This window comes from Oncorhynchus mykiss, chromosome 4 (assembly GCF_057628025.1).
Source record: "Oncorhynchus mykiss isolate SJ-2025 chromosome 4, ASM5762802v1, whole genome shotgun sequence".
NCBI classification, from domain to species: Eukaryota; Metazoa; Chordata; class Actinopteri; order Salmoniformes; family Salmonidae; genus Oncorhynchus; species Oncorhynchus mykiss.
Genome location: NC_143025.1, coordinates 60,154,034 through 60,173,922, shown reverse-complemented (window position 1 = coordinate 60,173,922; position 19,889 = coordinate 60,154,034). Strand labels below are relative to the sequence as shown.

The 19,889-nt window shown below is 41.7% G+C and overlaps 2 protein-coding genes and 2 non-coding genes across 4 annotated transcripts; all 4 read right to left on the bottom strand.

Annotated features, from left to right (window-relative positions):
* Window positions 1-1,854: 1,854 nt before the first annotated feature.
* On the bottom strand, window positions 1,855-12,001 carry lgals8a (galectin 8a). The gene is made up of 9 exons (XM_021600138.3): window positions 11,336-12,001; window positions 10,656-10,744; window positions 10,291-10,501; window positions 5,495-5,614; window positions 5,205-5,258; window positions 4,957-4,983; window positions 4,364-4,452; window positions 4,006-4,171; window positions 1,855-3,489 (listed from the first exon to the last, which is right to left on the bottom strand). Exons 1-9 carry the CDS (start codon window positions 11,372-11,374, stop codon window positions 3,340-3,342), a joined length of 945 nt encoding a protein of 314 aa, XP_021455813.1. The 5' UTR covers window positions 11,375-12,001; the 3' UTR covers window positions 1,855-3,339.
* Window positions 12,002-13,140: 1,139 nt separating this feature from the next.
* On the bottom strand, window positions 13,141-18,728 carry rrm2 (ribonucleotide reductase M2 polypeptide). The gene is made up of 10 exons (XM_021600137.3): window positions 18,541-18,728; window positions 18,222-18,290; window positions 17,476-17,619; window positions 17,271-17,387; window positions 17,042-17,175; window positions 16,349-16,443; window positions 16,140-16,273; window positions 15,843-15,947; window positions 15,490-15,603; window positions 13,141-13,625 (listed from the first exon to the last, which is right to left on the bottom strand). The coding sequence occupies exons 1-10, from the start codon at window positions 18,631-18,633 to the stop codon at window positions 13,473-13,475; spliced, it is 1,158 nt and encodes a 385-aa protein (XP_021455812.2). The 5' UTR covers window positions 18,634-18,728; the 3' UTR covers window positions 13,141-13,472.
* Window positions 13,784-13,918, bottom strand: LOC118964512 (small nucleolar RNA SNORD94). Its single transcript, XR_005051573.1, has one exon. It is a non-coding gene; the product is annotated as a small nucleolar RNA SNORD94 (small nucleolar RNA).
* LOC118964513 (small nucleolar RNA SNORD94) lies at window positions 16,848-16,988 on the bottom strand. The gene has a single exon (XR_005051574.1). It is a non-coding gene; the product is annotated as a small nucleolar RNA SNORD94 (small nucleolar RNA).
* Window positions 18,729-19,889: the final 1,161 nt, after the last annotated feature.

Here is a 19,889-nt window from a genome sequence, read left to right as displayed (position 1 = left end):
CCATTTCTGACAAGGACAGTCAAAAAGTGTAGGCGTTTTGAGGCCTTGACTGCGCCACATGTGTCACCACTGAGGTTAGAGTCCAGATAAAAACCAAGATATTTAGTCATTGTTACCGCTGGTACTTCCTGTTCTCCTAGGATTAGAGGTGCAGGTTGTGGAGGGTCTGTTGAAAAACATAGCAGAATTTCCACAGACTTTTTATCCGTTCAGGAGCATGTAGTTGGATGGGGCCCACTCTTCCAGCTGCTTTGCCTCCAAGCCCATGGAAGTGTCCTCTTGGATGCTGGTTAATGGTATGCCTCGGGACAACCCTATATTGTCCGCATACCCAGTATCCAGAGTGTCACTGAAGACAACTTTTCGGGTGGACATGTGAAGGAGAAACAGATGTGGTGAAACCACACACCCTTGTGGCACACCAGAAGTGACCTCTGACCAAGGCCTAAATGTGCCATTTGCCATCACTCTCTGCCTTCTTTCTAGTGGTGTAGCTGCTGAGCCAGGCTAGTAAACCTAGGACACAGTTCAATGTCAGACAGATGTTGTGAGAGCTTTGCCTGATCTACTCGAACAATGGATTTGGACACATGTTCAAGTAACACCCTCACCATTACTGGTTTTCTGGAATCTGTAGCTGTCAGACAGGAGTGTATAGCTTTCACAAGGGCGGTAGTAGTGCTGGATTAAAGACTCACTGCAAAAGAATGTCCCACCTATAAATACAGGAATGTACACACACAAGGGTAATAAAATAAAAAAGTGTTGTGAGCAAAATAGTGTTTTTTTTATACACTTCATTGAGTAAGTCATTCAATGAGTAGGTCTGAGGGTGCCCTCTAATATCATCAACCTCGCTCCTAGCTTGCAGGAACAGTACAGCCCAACAGTGGAGATGTCATAGTACCCATGTAGCCTAGCGGTCAAACAGGGAAATGGTTCCAATCAATTTTCCACCATTCATTTTTCCCATAGGGAATTTTAGAAACACTTTAAATAAGGTCTGTGTTTCGTGCAGGCTTACCCTGACGTGATGTTTTGATAACCATGTACATTTCAGTGGTGGAAAAAAATAAAATGTCATACTTGAGTAAAGTTATGACTCAAGTAAAAGCGAAAGTCACACAGTAAAATACTACTTGAGTAAAAGTCTAAAAGTATTTGGTTTTAAATGTACTGACGTATCAAAAGTAAATGTAATTGCTAAAATATACTTAAGTATCAAAAGTAAAAGTATAAATCATTTACAAACCCTTATATTAAGGAAACCAGACGGCACGATTTTCTATTTATTTATTGATAGCTAGCGGCGCGTTATTTTTCCAAAAATGAAAATAGTGCCCCCTAGCTTCAGGAGGTTAAGGAAACTAGACGGCACCATTTTCTATTTTTTTATTTTTTATGTATTGATAGCTAGCGGCACACTCCAACACTCAGACATCATGTACAAACAAAGCATGTGTGTTTAGTGAGTTTGCCAGATCAGAGGCAGTAGGGATGACCAGGGATGTTCTCTTGATAAGTGCGTGAATTGCACCATTTTCCTTTCCTGCTTCAAATTCAAAATGTAATGAATACTTTTGGGTGTCAGGGAAAATGTATGGAGTAAAAGGTACATTATTTTCTTTAGGAATGTAGTGAGTAAATAAGTCTACACAAAACAGCCCTCATTTGAAGAGTTTCTTAAAATCCCCTATGGGATAAATGATTGTAACCATTTCTCTGTTTGAACACGAGGTTTTATGGGTATTATGACTCATTCTGTGGTACCACACACACACACCCCTACACCTTTTGAGATGTGCCTTTTGTTAAGTAAATCAGGTGATAAACTAAGTAAAAAGGAGACTGGAGTGCGACTTTAATTTGTTAGTTTATTATGGTCACACAACTTTACACATACTTCAGTCATTTCCTATGGTAAAGCTTGTAGGCTTTTGCTTAGTTGTTCTTGGTTGATATTCAAATATAAAACTTCAGTTTTGGGGACAGAAAATACTCAACACACAGTAGCATATGCACAAAATCCACCTTTAAAATGATAGCTCACGAATATCTATGTGGAAACTTGCATAGGAAAGTTGATGACTACCCAACTTTTTGTTAAAGAGGCTCCCTGATAAATTGTATATTTGCGCAGATATTGCTTATAGATATGTTACATAGTGGTTAAGTTGCTATATAAGCCAGTGTCAGTTTAGCCACTGTTCCCAGTATATCGTAAACATAAAATAAACCTTTTTGCTCAGTTATCAAGGGTATTTTTATTTTATTTAACTAGGCAAAAGGGTAAACAAGAATGTCATTCAATACCATACAAGCTCACTCTTGTACTACATGGTATATTGTATAACATATCACATTATGCGATTTTTTTAGATTGGAGAAATGGTAGCAGTGCAACAGCATAGAGCTATAATAAATTAGATCAGCTTTCATCCATATTTTATGCCCGTGGCGGAAAATATTTAGCCGTAGAGTCTAGTAAATGAGATAACCTGCTAATAGGAACGCTTTCACATGCCAGGGATGAAAAGGTTCAAACAAATTGCTATTCTGATGCGTTAGGCCGAAAATGATTATTACAAAACGGATCATAGTGATACTATCACAATAGCCACCTGATCACCCTGCCCACATTGCCTCAAAATGAATAAAAAGGTGTTTCTGTTTTTACCTACCCGTTTGTCACGTTACCCATACCTGCTTCCGCAGATAATTTGCTAATTACATTCAACCTGCTCCAAAATGAATTGATATGTTGTCAGATACTTGATTAGTAGTCCATTAATGTACTGAGAGTCCCAAATTAAAACCAGACCACGCACATAGGAGGAATATCAAGGATAAAATGGGTAGAGGACATGCAGTGGAAGATGCTTTTCAGCCAAGCTATATTGAGTCCCTGGCTGAGGTGGCTATGGCCCATTCTCCATGCTTCTCCCAAAATGCACACTTGCACACTTTCTTGCATGGCTTTTACAATGGTGGATACTTCCTCCAGCCAATGCTTGCACCAATCCATTTAAATCCATGAAGGGGAGTGTGAAAGGTCTGCTACTACATTTCTGGAAAAGGGTTGTGAATTGTGACGTAGCCAGAGTTGGAGGTCCTTCTAAGGGTGACTGGGGTCAGATCTTGGAGGTTAGCAGTGTGTCCTAATAATATATCCTTAAAAGCATTGGATTGATGAAGGCATAGGCTAGCTAGAGGAAGTTAACCACCATATTTCTCATGCGGGTCATTTCCTTTCAAATCAGTGAAGGAATGTGAACAAAAGCACACTTTGGGAGGAAGGAGATACAATTGGGACATAAAACAGATCTTGGAGGTCAGGGATCACCACAGCTTGATATCCAGCAGCTGCAGGTCTCCCAGGATCTCCAGCTCAGTAATGCGGCTCAGGTCCTGGACACGGTGCTTATAGTCCAGTTGGTGGACCCCGTTCACCGCTACCTTGAACTGGTGGGCCTCACACAGGATGATCATCTAGAACGAGCAACAAACGGGCGAGGGTATGAGGGGTAGAATCAGATGTAGTATTCAGACATGGTCTTGCATCAGGCAGCATCACTCCTACATAATGGAATGAAAGTCATGCTATCTGACATAAAACAATGGGATTCAGAATGATCCAGTATAATGCTGTATCTTTCCATTGTTGGGCCTTGCTGTGAATTAATGCAGATACTGTCATTCAAAAATGATTCCAGGCAGACAATAAAACTGTTTCAGACCAAAATTCTCTGTCTTAAGACTATTGACATGAAAGATGACAACTTCAAGGCCAAGAAACCCTAAAGTGGTACTGGCGTTTCCCCAGATATTCCAAGTGTATCCAGGGTCGTTTTCACTAGACACCAAACAGAAGAAAACGGAAAGAAACAGAGTGGGACTACCTGAACTTCACCAATAAGAAACCCGCAAAATGTTTTCTGTTGCCTAACATTTTGATAATGAATACACTCCAGTGGAGTACAGAGGGAGAGGGTGGGGAAGGGTTACCTCAAAGTACTCCCCAGGGGAGAAGGGGAAGCTGGGCAGGGTGTTCTCCTCGGGGCCCCAGCACTCGGACAGGTAGGAGTTACGGATAAACACGGCGGCCTTCATACGGGGGTTCAGGTGGAGCGCTATGTCCTCCGTGTTACCGACTCTCAGGTTCACCAAGAAGCTACAAGTTAAATACAAAAGTCAATTTAGCAGCGAATGACAAAACGCTGCATTTCATCAATGTTAATTGAACAGTTGCTAAATTTCAGAGAATTTATGGATAAAGAATGGTGTGGAATTTGAACAGAGTAATGTGAATTATATTTTATATTTGGACAATCCTTTCATGTCCCCTAGCCTGCTACATACATACCTGTGTGGGTACAGGCTGGTCTGTCCTTTGATTGTGATGGTGTGTCCTACACTCAACCCCTTGGTCAGTTTGCCCCTGAAGGGCAGACTCTGCAACAACAACAACAAAAATCACAAATTACTTCTGTCAGCAGGTCACACAAAATAAATAGCACAGTTCATGTCAGACGAGTAAAGTATTCAAAATGGTGCATCACAAAACAGACTTGGTACAGAGTAACATGTGATGAACCTTAGGTAGTAGCAGAGCGTTGTATTGCAAATATAAGGCTCTAGGTAGTACAGTACATGGCACCAAATCTTCCAGACTCGGATGACCGTGACGCTGTGGAAAATGACATGTACATCACAGTCCCTCAGAGCCTGCTGTAATGCTATTGGGATATTTGTCCATGTCTGGAATAGGTGATTCAATAAGACAACTTCCAAAGGCCCAGTTGTTGTGGCACCAGTGGGCTGAATTTGATTTGAAATTTAAAAAATGTAAAAAACGAGTTGACAAATGTTGTTCTAATCAAATGTGTGATGTATTACATCGGCAGCACAGCTGCTTCATATTACAATCATATAATATATTATGTAATAACAACTTACCAAGTCATCTGACATTGAAAGCACTTCCTGTCAAAAAGAAAGTAAACGTTTTGCTCTCATTAGAGGCAAAGCATACTTGACTTGAATTTAATGCTATACATGTTGGCATAAAGAGTCCATGCAGTGTGTTAAACAATCCCATCGCTTGGAGTCAAAAAGGCTCCCCTCCAAAAGCACCACAACCGCGTTGGCAGTCTTAGCAACAATAGATTTCCTTTTATTTCATGTTGATAAAGCAACTTCCTTACATTGGCTTGTGGGCCTCTGTTGTTCACAACACCAGGTGGAGGTGGACCGGAGTTCTACAATTTGAAGTGACAAAAACTTTTTACACCCATGGGTCGGTCACAACAGGTCAAACTGTTGTTCAGAACTTAAATCTCTGGCAAGGACATATACGTCTTGTGAAGAATTCAACTTGAGGTGCATAACATATGGCTGGAGGCCTTGAAATCATAAAGCCAGTTAGGCTATAGCTGGATAATATGAAATGTTTCATATCTGACATATAATAATGAAGTTAGGATGAGTTACTTACAGAGCCGGGGAAGAAGCCGATGGCCTGAACCTTGACCTTTCCAGAAATGGCCAGTGTGTCCACCTTATCCAGGTCCAGTCTGTGGTTATACTGCAGTACATGAGCACCGTTCACTGCCACCTAGAGAGAGGTAGATAACAGTGAGACAAACAGTGGGAGAATCCTCTAAAGCAGAGGTGTCAAACTCATTCCATTCCATTAAGACCTAGACAACCAGGTGATGAGTTCTTTACTATACTAAACAAAAATATAAAACATTGAAAGTGTTGGCCCCATGTTTCATGTGCTGAAATAAAAGATCCCAGACATTTTCCAAACTCACAAAAAGTGTATCTCTCTCAAATCGTGCGCACAAATGTGTTTACATCCATGTGAGTAAGCAGTTCTCCTTTGCCAAGATAATCCATCCACCTGACAGGTGTGGCATATCAAGAAACTGATTAAACAGCATGATCAATACACAGGTGCACCTTGTGCTGCGGACAATTAAAGGCAGCTCTAAAACATGCAGTTGTGTCACACAACGTCTCAAGTTGAGGGACCATGCAATTGGCATGCTGACTGCACAAAGTGTCCGACAGAGCTGCTGCCAGAGAATTTAATGTTCATTTCTCTACCATATGCCGCCTCCAATGTAATTTGACAGTACGTCTAACTGGCCTCACAACCACAGACCACGAGTAACCACGTCAGACCAGGACTTCCACATCTGGCTTCTGCACCTGTGGGATCGTCTTATGGACAAGGGGTTTCTGAGGAGTATTTCTGTCTGTAATAAAGCCATTTTGTGGGGAAAAACTCATTTTGGTTGGCTGGGCCTGGCTCCCTAGTGGGTGGGCCTATGCCCTCCCAGCCCCATCCATGGCTGCGTCCCTGCCCAGTCATGTGAAATCCATAGATTAGGGCCTAATTTACTTATTTCAAATTGACTTATTTCCTTCTATGAACAGTAACTCAGTAAAATCTTAGAAATTGTTGCATGTTGCGTTTATATTTTTGTTCAGTATAATTAGTGATCATAACTCATCAATCAAGTACAAGGGAGGAGCGAAAACCCGCAGACAGTCGGCCCTCCGTGTAATGAGTTTGACACATGCTCGAAAAGGCTTCCATAGTCTCTCTGCTCTAACATAAGCAACATGTTAAATCTTGGTTACCAAGTAACAAGCTGATTCCTAAGAGGAGCAGCAGGATGGCTAGTTAGCTTGCCAGGGTCATATTCACTAGGCAAATGGAAGAAAGCAGACTGAAAAAGGGACGGACAAGGACTACAAGACTTTGTCCAATGAGAAACACTTGTTTTAGTTTTCCATTGCAAAACGCCTATCCAGAGATGTTTGATCGGGTTCAAGTCCGGGCTTTGGCTGGGCACCGCAAGGACATTCAGAGACTTGTCCCAAAGCCACTCCTGCGTTGTCTGGCTGTGTGCTTAGGGTCATTGTCCCGGTGGAAGGAAAACCTTCGCCCCAGTCTGAGGTCCTGAGCGCTCTGGAGCAGGTTTTTCATCAAGGATCTCTCTGTACTTTGCTTTGTTCATCTTTCACTCGATCCCGACTAGTCTCCCAGTCCCTGTCGCTGAAAAACATCCCCACAGCATGATGCTGCCACCACTATGCTTCACCGTAGGGATGGTGCCAGGTTTCCTCCAGATATTCAGGCCAAAGAGTTCAATCTTGGTTTCATCAGACCAGAGAATCATGGTTTGAGTCCCTTAGGTGCCTTTAAGGTAAACTCCAAGCGGGCTGTCATGTGCCTTTTACTGAGGAGTGGCTTCCGTCTGGCCAAAGGAAGACCTGATTGATGGAGTGCTGCAGAGATGGTTGACCTTCTGGAAGGTTTTCCCATCTCCACAGAGGAACTCTGGAGCGCTGTCAAAGTGACCATCGGGTACTTGGTCACCTTCCTGACCAAGGCCCTTCTCCCCCAATTGCTCAGTTTGGCCGGGCGGCCAGCTCTAGGAAGAGTCTTGGTTGTTCAAACTTCTTCCATTTAAGAATAATGGAGGCCACTGTCTTCTTGGGGACCTTCAATGCTGCATGTATTTTTTGGTACCCTTCCCCAGAACTGTGCATTGAAACAATCCTGTCTCGGCGCTCTAAGGACAATTCCATCAACTTCATGGCTTGGTTTTTGCTCTGACATGCACTGTCAACTGTGGGACCTTATATAGACAGGTGTGTGCCTTTCCAAAACATGTCCAAAAATGTAATTTATCACAGGTGGACTCCAATCAAGTTGTAGAAGCATCTCAAGGATGATTAATGGAAACAGGATGCACCTGAGCTCAATTTCGAGTCTCATAGCAAAGGGTCTGAATACAGTGGGGAGAACAAGTATTTGATAACCTGCAAAATCGGCAGTGTTTCCTACTTACAAAGCATGTATGATTTTTATCATAGGTACAATTCAACTGCGAGAGACAGAATCTCAAACAAAAATCCAGAAAATCACATTGTACGATTTTTAAGTAATTAATTTGCATTTTATTTGCATGACATAAGTATTTGATCACCTACCAACCAGTAAGAATTCCAGCTCTCACAGACCTGTTAGTTGTTCTTTAATAATCCCTCCTGTTCTCCAGTCATTACCTGTATTAACTGCACCTGTTTGAACTCGTTACCTGTATAAAAGACACCTGTCCACACACTCAATCAAACAGACTCCAACCTCTCCACAATGGTCAAGACCAGAGAGCTGTGTAAGGACATCAGGGAAAATTGTAGACCTGCACAAGGCTGGGATGGGCTACAGGACAATAGGCAAGCAGCTTGGTGAGAAGGCAACAACTGTTGGCGCAATTATTAGAAAATGGAAGAAGTTCAAGATGACGGTCAATCACCCTCAGCGAGGGTGAGGTATCAGCCCAGAACTACATGACAGGACCTGGTCAATGACCTGAAGAGAGCTGGGACCACAGTCTCAAAGAAAACCATTAGTAACACACTACGCCATCATGGATTAAAATCCTGCAGCGCACGCAAGGTCCCCCTGCTCAAGCCAGCGCATGTCCAGGCCCGTCTGAAGTTTGCCAATGACCATCTGGATGATCCAGAGGAGGAATGGGAGTAGGTCATGTGGTCTGATGAGACAAAAATACAGCTTTTTGGTCTAAACTCCACTCGTAGTGTTTGGAGGAAGAAGAAGGATGAGAACAACCCCAAGAACACCATCCCAACCGTGAAGCATGGAGTAGGAAACATCATTCTTTGGGGATGCTTTTCTACAAAGGGGACAGAACGACTGCACCGTATTGAGGGGAGGATGGATGGGGCCATGTATCGCGAGATCTTGGCCAACAACCTCCTTCCCTCAGTAAGAGCATTGAAGATGGGTCGTAGCTGGGTCTTCCAGCATGACAACGACCCGAAACACACAGCCAGGGCAACTAAGGAGTGGCTCCGTAAGAAGCATCTCAAGGTCCTGGAGTGGCCTAGCCAGTCTCCAGACCTGAACCCAATAGAACATCTTTGGAGGGAGCTGAAAGTCCGTATTGCCCAGCGACAGCCCCGAAACCTGAAGGATCTGGAGAAGGTCTGTATGGAGGAGTGGGCCAAACTCCCTGCTGCAGTGTGTGCAAACCTGGTCAAGAACTACAGGAAACGTATGATCTCTGTAATTTCAAACAAAGGTTTCTGTACCAAATATTAAGTTATGCTTTTCTGATGTATCAAATACTTATGTCATGCAATAAAATGCAAATTAATTACTTAAAAATCATACAATGTGATTTTTTAGATTCCGTCTCACAGTTGAAGTGTACCTATGATAAAAATTACAGACCTCTACAAGCTTTGTAAGTTGGAAAACCTTCAATCAGCAGTGTATCAAATACTTGTTCTCCCCACTTTAAATAAGGCTCTTTTTTTTTTTCTTTCTTTTAAAAAAAATATTTCAAACATTTCTAAAAACCTGTTTTTGCTTTGTCATTATGGGGTATTGTGTGTAGATTGAAGACTTTTTTTATTTAATACATTTTAGAATAAGGCTATAATATAACAAAATGTGGAAAAAGGGAAGGGCTCTAAATACTTTCCAAATGCACTGTATTTGGCTTTTACCTTAGCCATAAGAAACCTTCTGAAGCCAACCTCAACCACTAAGGGAAGTGAAAAATATATTATACTGAATTATTAACACATCTTGCAGGCAAAACTGACTTAGCACCTTCCCCCATGCTTAATATACAACCACCGGACTGAACAGTGACACATAAAAACAAGGAAATGAAAGTGAATCTTTGAGTCACAGGCCATGTCCCAAATGTCACCCTGTTCCCTATATAGTGAACTAGTTTTGATCAGGGCCCTATGAGCTCTTGTCAAAAGTAGTGCACTAAATAGGGAATAGGGTGCCATTTGGGACGTGTCCACAGGCTTATGCCTGATACAGGGAAAGGACGTGATCATGAGGAAAACATTTATTTCAAGAGCATCCCTTTCTCTACATGAAAAGTATGTTGCATGTTAAACTCTCAAAAAGGCCAAAAAGCACCTACACCTATTCCCACAGAACCACGAGCCAGTCTTTTCAATTAACAATATTGTTAGGAATAATTATGAACCTGAACATTGATCCAGGGCAAAGGCTATTATAGATCAGGGGAATCTGGGGCTGTATGTATCAAGCATCTCAGAGTAGGAGTGCTGATCTAGGAACAGATCCCCATAGTGCATTTAACCTTATTAACTGTGATTAGTAATACGCAAAACAGATCCTAGATCAGCACCGCTACTATGAGACGATTTACGAGTATGGGCTTAAAGGCATCTAATCTGATCACTAGTTATCCTGACCTTAAACTCGTCTTTCTGCACCAGGACGATCATCTCAAACGTTGACCCCAGTGTGAAAGCGTTCTTATACAGGATCTCCTCCTTGCCCCAGGTCTCTCTCTCCAGTGTGTTGCACACGATGCAGGGAGATCTCTTAAAGCGAGGGTTGAAATGGAAGGCTATGTCCGCTCTGGGCTTTGTGCTGTTCCCACGGGTGAAGTCCACCTGAAACCTGGACACACGCACACAGCTGTAATTTGCTATAAGCGACTTCATCAACTTCCATAAAATGTTCTTTCATATGACTGCATGTCTAGAGACACGTGACGGTAATGTGATGTCATTCTTGAGATGTGTGTGTAGTGTATCCATAATCAACCCCATACCTCTCACAATCACTGGGAACAGTGCCTTGAATGAGCACCATCTCCCCCGGCTGTAAACCTCCCAGGATTGTCCCAGCAAAGGGAATGGTCTGTGAGTAGAGTAGAATGTGTTAATTGATAGCAAAATAGTCAGACTAGGTTGTTGTTTGAATGCATGAAATGAGAATTTATGTTAAACTGAAACACTCATAATAGACATATTCTACAAAACTAAAGTGAAAGTATGACCTGATGCGGCATTCAAGACAACATGGAAACTGTTGAACCTCCGAATTAAAATGTGCATGCAAGTTTTGCATAGAGCTTCCTACTGGTTGAAACGGACACCTTCCAAGTGGGAAACACTGAGCTTATTTCCCAGTTGTCATGAACGCGGCATGAGCTCTATGAACTATTTCCTGCTGTCAAAAAACATTGCACGCACGCGCCTGACCTACATAGACACTTCAGAAAGGTTCAGTACTTGTGGGACTGTTCGTGTACCTAACGTCATCAAACCATGTTTTCCAGCTTCATATCAACCTGATAAATGATGAAAGAGACAGCGCTTGTATAACTGACGTTAGCTGATAACTAGCTAACTGACCGAGCTGAATTCAATATTATCTTGCTTTAGTTTATGTATGAGCAAGTATGAATCACAATTTAAAAAATATATATATATTTTCAAAACATCTCACCGGATTCAGAACAGTTTGTTTCGGGTTCGTGATCGACATAGTTGAGTAGTTCAGCAGAAAGCGTTCAAATGGGCCCAAGAATGCCAACGTCCCGTGCTTTTCATTAACCGTCCGGTTACTTCCTCATACGATGTAAAAACAAACGGCTTTCAGCCAATGACATTCAAAGCCCCGCCTTCGCTATGTGACAGCTGGGGTCGAGGCACGGTTTTCAGATTGCGCTTTATTACATTTTCTTTCTTGCAACAATTTGTTTTTTTTGGGGGGGTGGGGGGCCCTTGGTCCATATGTTTGGTTGTTTAGCAACAAAAACGACGCGCGCAAAAGCATGGGGCAAAACATGAGGTTGGCTAAGATTGACATGTAAACTATATCTTCTTCCAATGTTAATTGAAAACAAATACGTTTGAACAATGACCACGTCTCAAATACATCGTTAGCTAGTGAATTTTACACATATTAGCATTGACATTAAACCAATCAAAACAAGACCTCAATAAGAATAACTAAACTGAAATGAGCCATTTACGATTAAGCACCTAGAAATGTGCCATTCTTGCTAGCAATCTGGCCATCCAAAATCAAAACAGGCGGACTTCTAACAAATGGAAGCGCTCAGCTTTCTTGGGAGTTTTCAGCCAACCCATCCATTGTACGATTTGTGTCAAATAAATGAACTGCTTAGTAGCCTACTTATACTGCTCAACTTCTGGCTCAAATTTGGTGATATGCCAATGTTCCTTGCCACTCATTTTGTCACTATGAAACGCCAGCTGTGGATAAAGTACTTGTCATACTTGAGTAAAAGTAGACCTTAATAGAAAATGACTCCGTTAAGTGTCAGCCAGAAAAATACTAAGCGTTTTAAATGCACAGTACAGTGATGGACGAAGTACTCAAATGCCAGAGTAATAGTAACAAAAGGAAACGCTATACCTAAAATGTCAAACCAGATGGCACAATTGTTTTGGAACAGCAGTGTAGAGTACTTTAAGGCATTTTACTACAAGTAAAAAAAGTACTACAAGTTAAGCTTTGGGGTATCTGTAACTTACCTTTTTTACATTCCTAAGGACCACTACTCCCATACGTTTTCCCTGACACCCAGAAGTTACATTTTTAATGCACAGCAGAATAGAATGGTCCATTCACACGCAACACCCCGGTCATCCCTACGGCCTCTGATCTGACACGCAAACTCATGCTCTGTAATTAGTCTTATTGAGTGTGCTCCTTGGATAAAACATTTTTTTTTGCCAACTGGTTTGCTTAAGGAATTTGAAATGTATTTATGCAATTATATTTAATGTACTGCAGTATCAACAATCTAGTATTTTACTGGGTGACTTTCACTGGTCATTTTCTATAGGAAGGCATCTTTACTTTTACTCAAGTATGACATTTGAGTCCATTCCCCCCACACAACTGGCCAGGGTTACTCAAATATTTCAAAATGCAGTTGTTTTTAGTGAGTCAACCAGATCAGAGGCAATAAGGATTACAAAACATTCTATTGATGGTGTGGAATGGGACCATATTGCTGTCCTGCCTGAGCATTCGAAATGTTATTTATTTGGAGTCAGGGAAAATTATTTAGAAGTATTGTCTTTAGGAATTCAGTGGAGTAAGTTATTCAAGTAGATACACCACTGAAACGATATTAGCGACTCCAAATGAACACAAATGTAATTACAGGGGTCAGCTGAATTTTACTTTAATTCCAAGAGTTGACTCTTCAGTATTACCATCTGTAAACCTAAAAGAAAACACTAGGCTAAAAATTATAAAAATAGCCACTGCATATGTTGAATTTGTACATTTATTACAAAATAGAAACAGATAAAAACAATTAAAAAAGCTACTATACAAATACATCATAAAACCAGACAATGGAGGAGATGTGGGTTGTGAATGGTAATGTGCATGGTGATGTCTGTGGACCCAGCAATTAAGACTTAGTCTGCCTCCCAAAACCAGGACCCATGGGTCAAAAGCTATGCAATATAGAGTGAGCCATTTGAGAACCATTCTTAGGAATGGATGAGGAGCTACAATGAGGTGGTCCAGTAACATGTAGCTAGGCCCATGTCCTCTTCAAGTGTTGAAAGTGTCAATGTCTCAAGAGCTTAGCAGAGCTTTAGAAGTCAGCATCCAGCCGGAAGGCGTTGTCTGTGGTGCCAGACATCACACCCATCCTCTGGTACTCCCCTACCCGCTTCTCAAAGAAGTTAGTCTTGCCCTCCAGCGAAATGTTCTCCATGAAGTCAAATGGATTCTCCACTCTGTAGATCTAAAATGGAAGAGTTAGTGGAAAGTCTGTTAAATGCTTCTGTTTGAGGCAAATCCAAATTAAATACTGTACATCTGCAATATAGCAAAGTTTTTCCAGACTTACAGTAGTGAGCTCCTACATTTTACATGTCCATGCTTTTACTATAGCTTTACAGGCAAGACTCAGTCAGGCGTCTGTATCGTGTTGGCACCCCAAGTCAGCAGACCACATGCCCACTGAGCTGAGAACACCAACACTCAGCTCCCATTATCAGCTGAGGTACGTACCCCTGCGCTTTTCATCATTGCTAGCCCATTTCAGAATAAATTTCTAAACAAAGTGCATGGACCCATGGAAATAGTTAGAACTCAAACATGGGGTTTTATTGGATTGAAACTCATCATGTCAAAAGGACACATTTGTCTCAAAGGACAAGATCATCAATTGTTAGGCTCAACTCAGTCCTCATCCTCCCTCCTTTTGAGAAAGGGCAAAGATGAAACAAATGGGCGTGTATGAAATAAGACTCCTGCTCCACGCATGCATCAGGCAAATTACATTTACAGGGGTGGAATCTTTAAGTGTGAAGTGAAAAACAAATTTAGCTAGTTGTGCAAGACCTTATAGATAAAATTAGGGTAGTTTTCAAATGTGTATACTTTTTCAGCAGATTCAAAGGGAGTGAGGGAAGATCAAACCTCTTCAGCGAATGACTCCGGTAGAATACTCGTTTCCAGGAAGAGAGGACCCAAGTCTCCCACGGTGTGTTTCCCAAATGGCACCCAATTCCCCACATTTTTATTTATTTTACCTTTATTTAACTAGGTAAGTCAGTTACAAACACATTCTTACTTCCAATGACAGCCTAGGAACAGTGGGTTAACTGTAGAACGACAGATGTTTTACCTTCAGTTCGGGGATTTGATCTATCAATCTTTCGGTTACTAGCCCAACGCTCTAACCACTAGTCTACCCTGCCGCCCCATACATACCCTTGTAAAACGGACCGTCCTACCAATCCTCGACCTCGGCGATGTCATTTACAAAATAGCCTCTACTCAACAAATTGGATGCAGTCTATCACAGTGCAATCTGTTCTGTCACCAAAGCCCCATATACTACCCACCATTGCGACCTGTACGCTCTCGTTGGCTGGCCCTCGCTTCATACTCGTCGCAAACCCACTGGCTCCATGTCATCTACAAGAAACTGCTAGGTAAAGTCCCCCCTTATCTCAGCTCGCTGGTCACCATAGCATCACCCACCTGTAGCATGCACTCCAGCAGGTATATCTCTCTAGTCACCCCCAAAACCAATTCTTTCTTTGGCCGCCTCGCCTTCCAGTTATCTGCTGCCAATTACTGGAACGAACTACAAAAATCTCTGAAACTGGAAACACTTATCTCCCTCACTAGCTTTAAGCACCAACTGTCAGAGCAGCTCACAGATTACTGCACCTGTACATAGCCCACCTATAATTTAGCCCAAACAACTCCCTCTTTCACTACTGTATTTATTTTGCTCCTTTGCACCCCATTATTTCTACTTTGCACATTCTTCCACTGCAAATCTACCATTCCAGTGTTTTACTTGCTATATTGTATTTACTTTCCCACCATGGCCTTTTTTGCCTTTACCTCCCTTATCTCACCTCATTTGCTCACATCGTATATAGACGTGTTTATACTGTATTATTGACTATGTTTGTTTTACTTGTCGTTGTATGTGTCGAACTGCTTTGCTTTATCTTGGCCAGGTCTCAATTCTAAATGCGAACTTGTTCTCAACTTGCCTACCTGGTTAAATAAAGGTGAAATAAAATAAAAAAATACATAGGGATTAAGGTACCATGAGGAGACAAAGCCATGAACCATAATCTCACCTTGTCAAAGCCCAGTTCCAGCATCAGCCTGTCAGCGACAAACTCAATGTACTGAGTCATCAAGTCACAGTTCATACCAATCAGCTTTACAGGCAGGGCTTTTGTCAGGAACTCCTGAAATTAACAAAAGTAACAATCAGACCATAAAATAATTATAAGCAGGGTACAAAAAGCTAATGTCCCAAATGGCACCTTAGTGCACAACCATAGATCTGGTAAAAGTAGTGCAGTTTAGGTCAAAATGTGCCATTTGAAAATCACAGTAAGATAATTAATTGTTACCCAGAAATTATAGAAAAACTGCATTGGACTTTCAATCAGGGAAACATGTCCTTCACTTTTAATCAACATACCTGCTCAATCTCAACTGCATTCCTGATCAGATTAGTGACAGTCTCCTTTGAGGGCTTATTCACCAGGTGCTTGAACATGAGGCAGGCGAAGTCACAGTGCAGGCCCTGTATTCATATGGAACTAGTTAGTATGATCATGTCAATTAGTCATGAAGAGCGTTGCTTTTTCAGTGAAACAAGCACATGAAAGGTATCCAACGTCATGTAGTATTAGTAACCAAATAGTTGTAATGATTTAATTTCAATTAGGTTAGCATGCTGGGATCATAGGTAAATCAACGCAATAGAAACACCCACCTCGTCTCTGCTGATGAGCTCATTGGAGAAGGTTAGGCCAGGCATGAGCCCCCTCTTCTTTAGCCAGAAAATGGCAGCAAAGGAGCCAGAAAAAAAGATCCCCTCAACAGCTGCAAAGGCAACCACACGCTCACCTGGAATAAAAACATTGCTCATTACCAACTGGCCACCCAATCATGTGCCGGTTAGGAAAAAAGTTATGTACATACCAAATTTAGCACTTTTGTTGCCGATCCAGTTCAGGGCCCAATCCGCCTTCCTCTTCACACAAGGGAGGGTTTCAATGGCATTGAAGAGGTAGTCCCTGTAAGACAAAGAAAAGTATATTAGGCAACATTGTCACAAAGTAGAAGGCTGAACTATAAAATGCTTAAGACTTTAAAAAGTTCAATGTGTAGAAATCACTGCCATTTCTGGTTGCTAAGAACACTAAGTTCTACTAATTTCAGTTTATGTGACAAAACATTCAACATATAGTATTGTACTTTCAAACTAATCAAAAGATGTGTACAAAACTGAAAATAAGATTAAAATTGTAACAGAAGCATAGAAAGTGCACATAGAACAGAGCAACTGCTTAGACTCACATTAAATTTGAATTTCCTGATCTGTAACTCATTCCTATGCAAATTTGGTCCGGTAACCCTAAAAGCTACATATTGCAGTAGGGTCTTGAATTAAGGGCATTGGTGTAGATTTTATCATCATGAGGCACAGTCTGGCATCTATATCATGTTGGGACCCCACCCAGTCAGCAGACCACATGCCCACTGAGCTAAGAACTAGTAGCTACACTCAGCTCCCATTAAAAGCTGAGGTACATAAACCAGCGCTTCTTACCACTGCCAGAAAATACAGAACTCCCCTGCACTACCAACTAAGAGCTTGACTGACAGTCTGACCTCTCTTTGGGGTCTTTGATGTAGGTGTCAATGAGCAGGCTGTACATCTCAGAGTGGATGTTCTCCATGGCGATCTGGAAACCATAGAAGCATCTTGCTTCTGTCACCTGGACTTCCTGTGTAAAGCGCTCCACCTAGTAGAGAAACAGGAGACTCCCATTAGATCAGTGATTTCTTGTGTAGATAGTTAAATATTGACTGTTGTATTGTACACACACAAGCAATTTACCAGGTTCTCGTTGACAATGCCATCACTAGCAGCAAAGAAAGCCAGTATGTGAGAGATGAAGTATCTCTCCTCTTCCTTCAGAGACTCCCAGTGTTGTGTATCTTTGGACAGATCAACCTGGAAAACAAAATTAAAATATCATGAACCAGCTCACATATCATTTACTTATGCCAACACCACTAATGATGCAGCAACTTGGACATACCTCCTCTGCAGTCCAGAAAGAAGCTTCTGCCTTCTTATACATCTGCCAGATGTCATGATACTTGATAGGGAAAATGACAAACCGGCGTGGATTTTCCTTCAGGAGTGGCTCTTCTTCAGCATTGAATTTCTCGACATCTTTAGGCTAACAAAGTATAAAAAAATATATTTTAAAAATAGTTTAATCTCATTACTAGTCAAATGTTGCAGAGGTAAAACAAACTTTCCTCAATGGTTAGAAAAACAGAATGTGCTTATAATTTAAGTGGAAATACATGAATGAAATAAGACAAAAAGGCATACCAGTTTATGTAGACTGTCCACAACCCAACGTTAAAGACGGTTGAGTTATGCTATTTAACATTAGTTGTTAGCAGTAACTAGCTAGTGACCTACTCAAGACAAAGGCTTTCGTGGCATGGCTGGAATGGAAGGCTACTGGCTAGCAACTGACGTTAGTTAGCCTTATGAAACACTTGAGTAGACAGCTTGTGTAACTACTACAAACCATTCAAACATATGCTTGACTTGAGTTCCTCGATTGCTAGCTTACATTTGACAGACGGCATCATGATTTGATGACTCGGCAGGTAGCTAGAATAGGCGACATTATTTGCGGCAAATGAACACCTCGGACACATTCTAGCTAATTACCATGTTAGAGTTAATTACGCATGTCGATGAGCTACAAAAATGAGCACTGCATAAACTGACAACATCAAGCAAAAGTAGCCATTGTTCACGCACCTCAGAATCTGCAAAGATTTTGCGCGCGGTTTTCGAGGCCAGAATCCGGGTCATGTTCAGGCTGGGAGGCTGCATTGGGAGGAATGACACGTTACCTTTGACAAATTAGATACCTGGCTTCCTTAATTTACATTCAATTGATTAATATGCTGGACAGAAAGACGTGACAGGTTAACTTTGCCTAGTTAGGTTACGGCTAGTAAAGTCATTTAGCTAACCAGCTGAGGCGAGTTTGCCTACCCACCTTTTAAATAAAACCAACGACATCAAAAAAATAGCTAGGTAAAATAAATAGAGTTCACGTCGACTTCAAACTTACCGTGTTTTCCTTGTCAACGAGTGAAATGTTGTCCGTTTGAGTGGTGATAGCGTTTTCATCTTTCTTGACGAGTGGTGAACGAGTTGCAAACATTTTTAAAGACACACGAGTTACACAACAGAAACAATTTGAGGATAAGTTAAACGTCAGTAAAATTGCAAAAAAAAATATATATATATATTCACAACTATCAACAGCACAATCCCATTGCCTAGATCAACGCCACAATCAAACGCAAACAACTCGAGTTCCCCGTATTTATTGAATTTCTGGCGGTCGATTCCAAGTCGTCAATGGAGTCAAAGCTTTTGTTGGTATTTAAATTTCTTAGAGGGTGCAGCCAATCAGATTGCACTTTTCTCACGCGTCATTTTAAAGATTGCGGGAAAACTGCTGATACTGTTACAAAACCAAGAAAGGAAAAAGTTAAAATGTCAGGAAAGGCGCGCTAATGTCAAACAATAGAGCTATGCCATTATTTATCCCAAAAAACTTTGACTGTACTATGTTTTTAAAACGTTGAATTACAAAACATAATGTCATATATAAAGTTAGAAATGTGTAGAAAAATATGACAGAACAGCAAGTTTACTAACAAGCTGGATGGCTGGCTAGTGGCTAACTAACAAGATTTTCAGCAAACTTAACATGTGTAAATATTTGTATGAACAAAACAAGATTCAACAACTGAGACATAAACTGAACAAGTTCCACAGACATGTTACCAACAGAAATTGAATAATATGTCCCTGAACAAAAGGGGAGTCAAAATCAAAAGTAACAGTCAGTATCTGGTGTGGACACCAGCTGCAACAAGTACTGCAGTGCATCTCCTCCTCATGGACTGAACCAGATTTGCCAGTTCTTGCTGTGAGATGTTACCCCACTCTTCCACCAGGGCACCTGCAAGTTCCCGGACATTACTGGGGGGAATGGCCCCATCGTCACCCTCCAATCAAACAGGTCCCAGACGTGCTCAATGTGATTGAGATCCGGGCTCTTCGCTCGCCATGGCAGAACACTGACATTCCTGGCTTGCAGGAAATTACACACAGAACGAGCAGTATGGCGTGTGGCATTGTCATGCTGGAGGGTCATGTCAGTATGAGCCTGCAGGAAGGGTACCGCATGAGGGAGGATGTCTTCCCTGTAACGCAAAGCGTTGAGATTGCCTGCAATGACAACAAGCCTTGTCCAATGATGCTGCGACACACCGCCCCAGACCATGACAGACCCTCCACCTCCAAATCGATCTGCTCCAGAGTACAGGCCTCGGTGTAACTCACATTCCTTCAATGATAAACGTGAATCCGACCATCACCCCTGGTGAGACAACCACGACTCGTCAG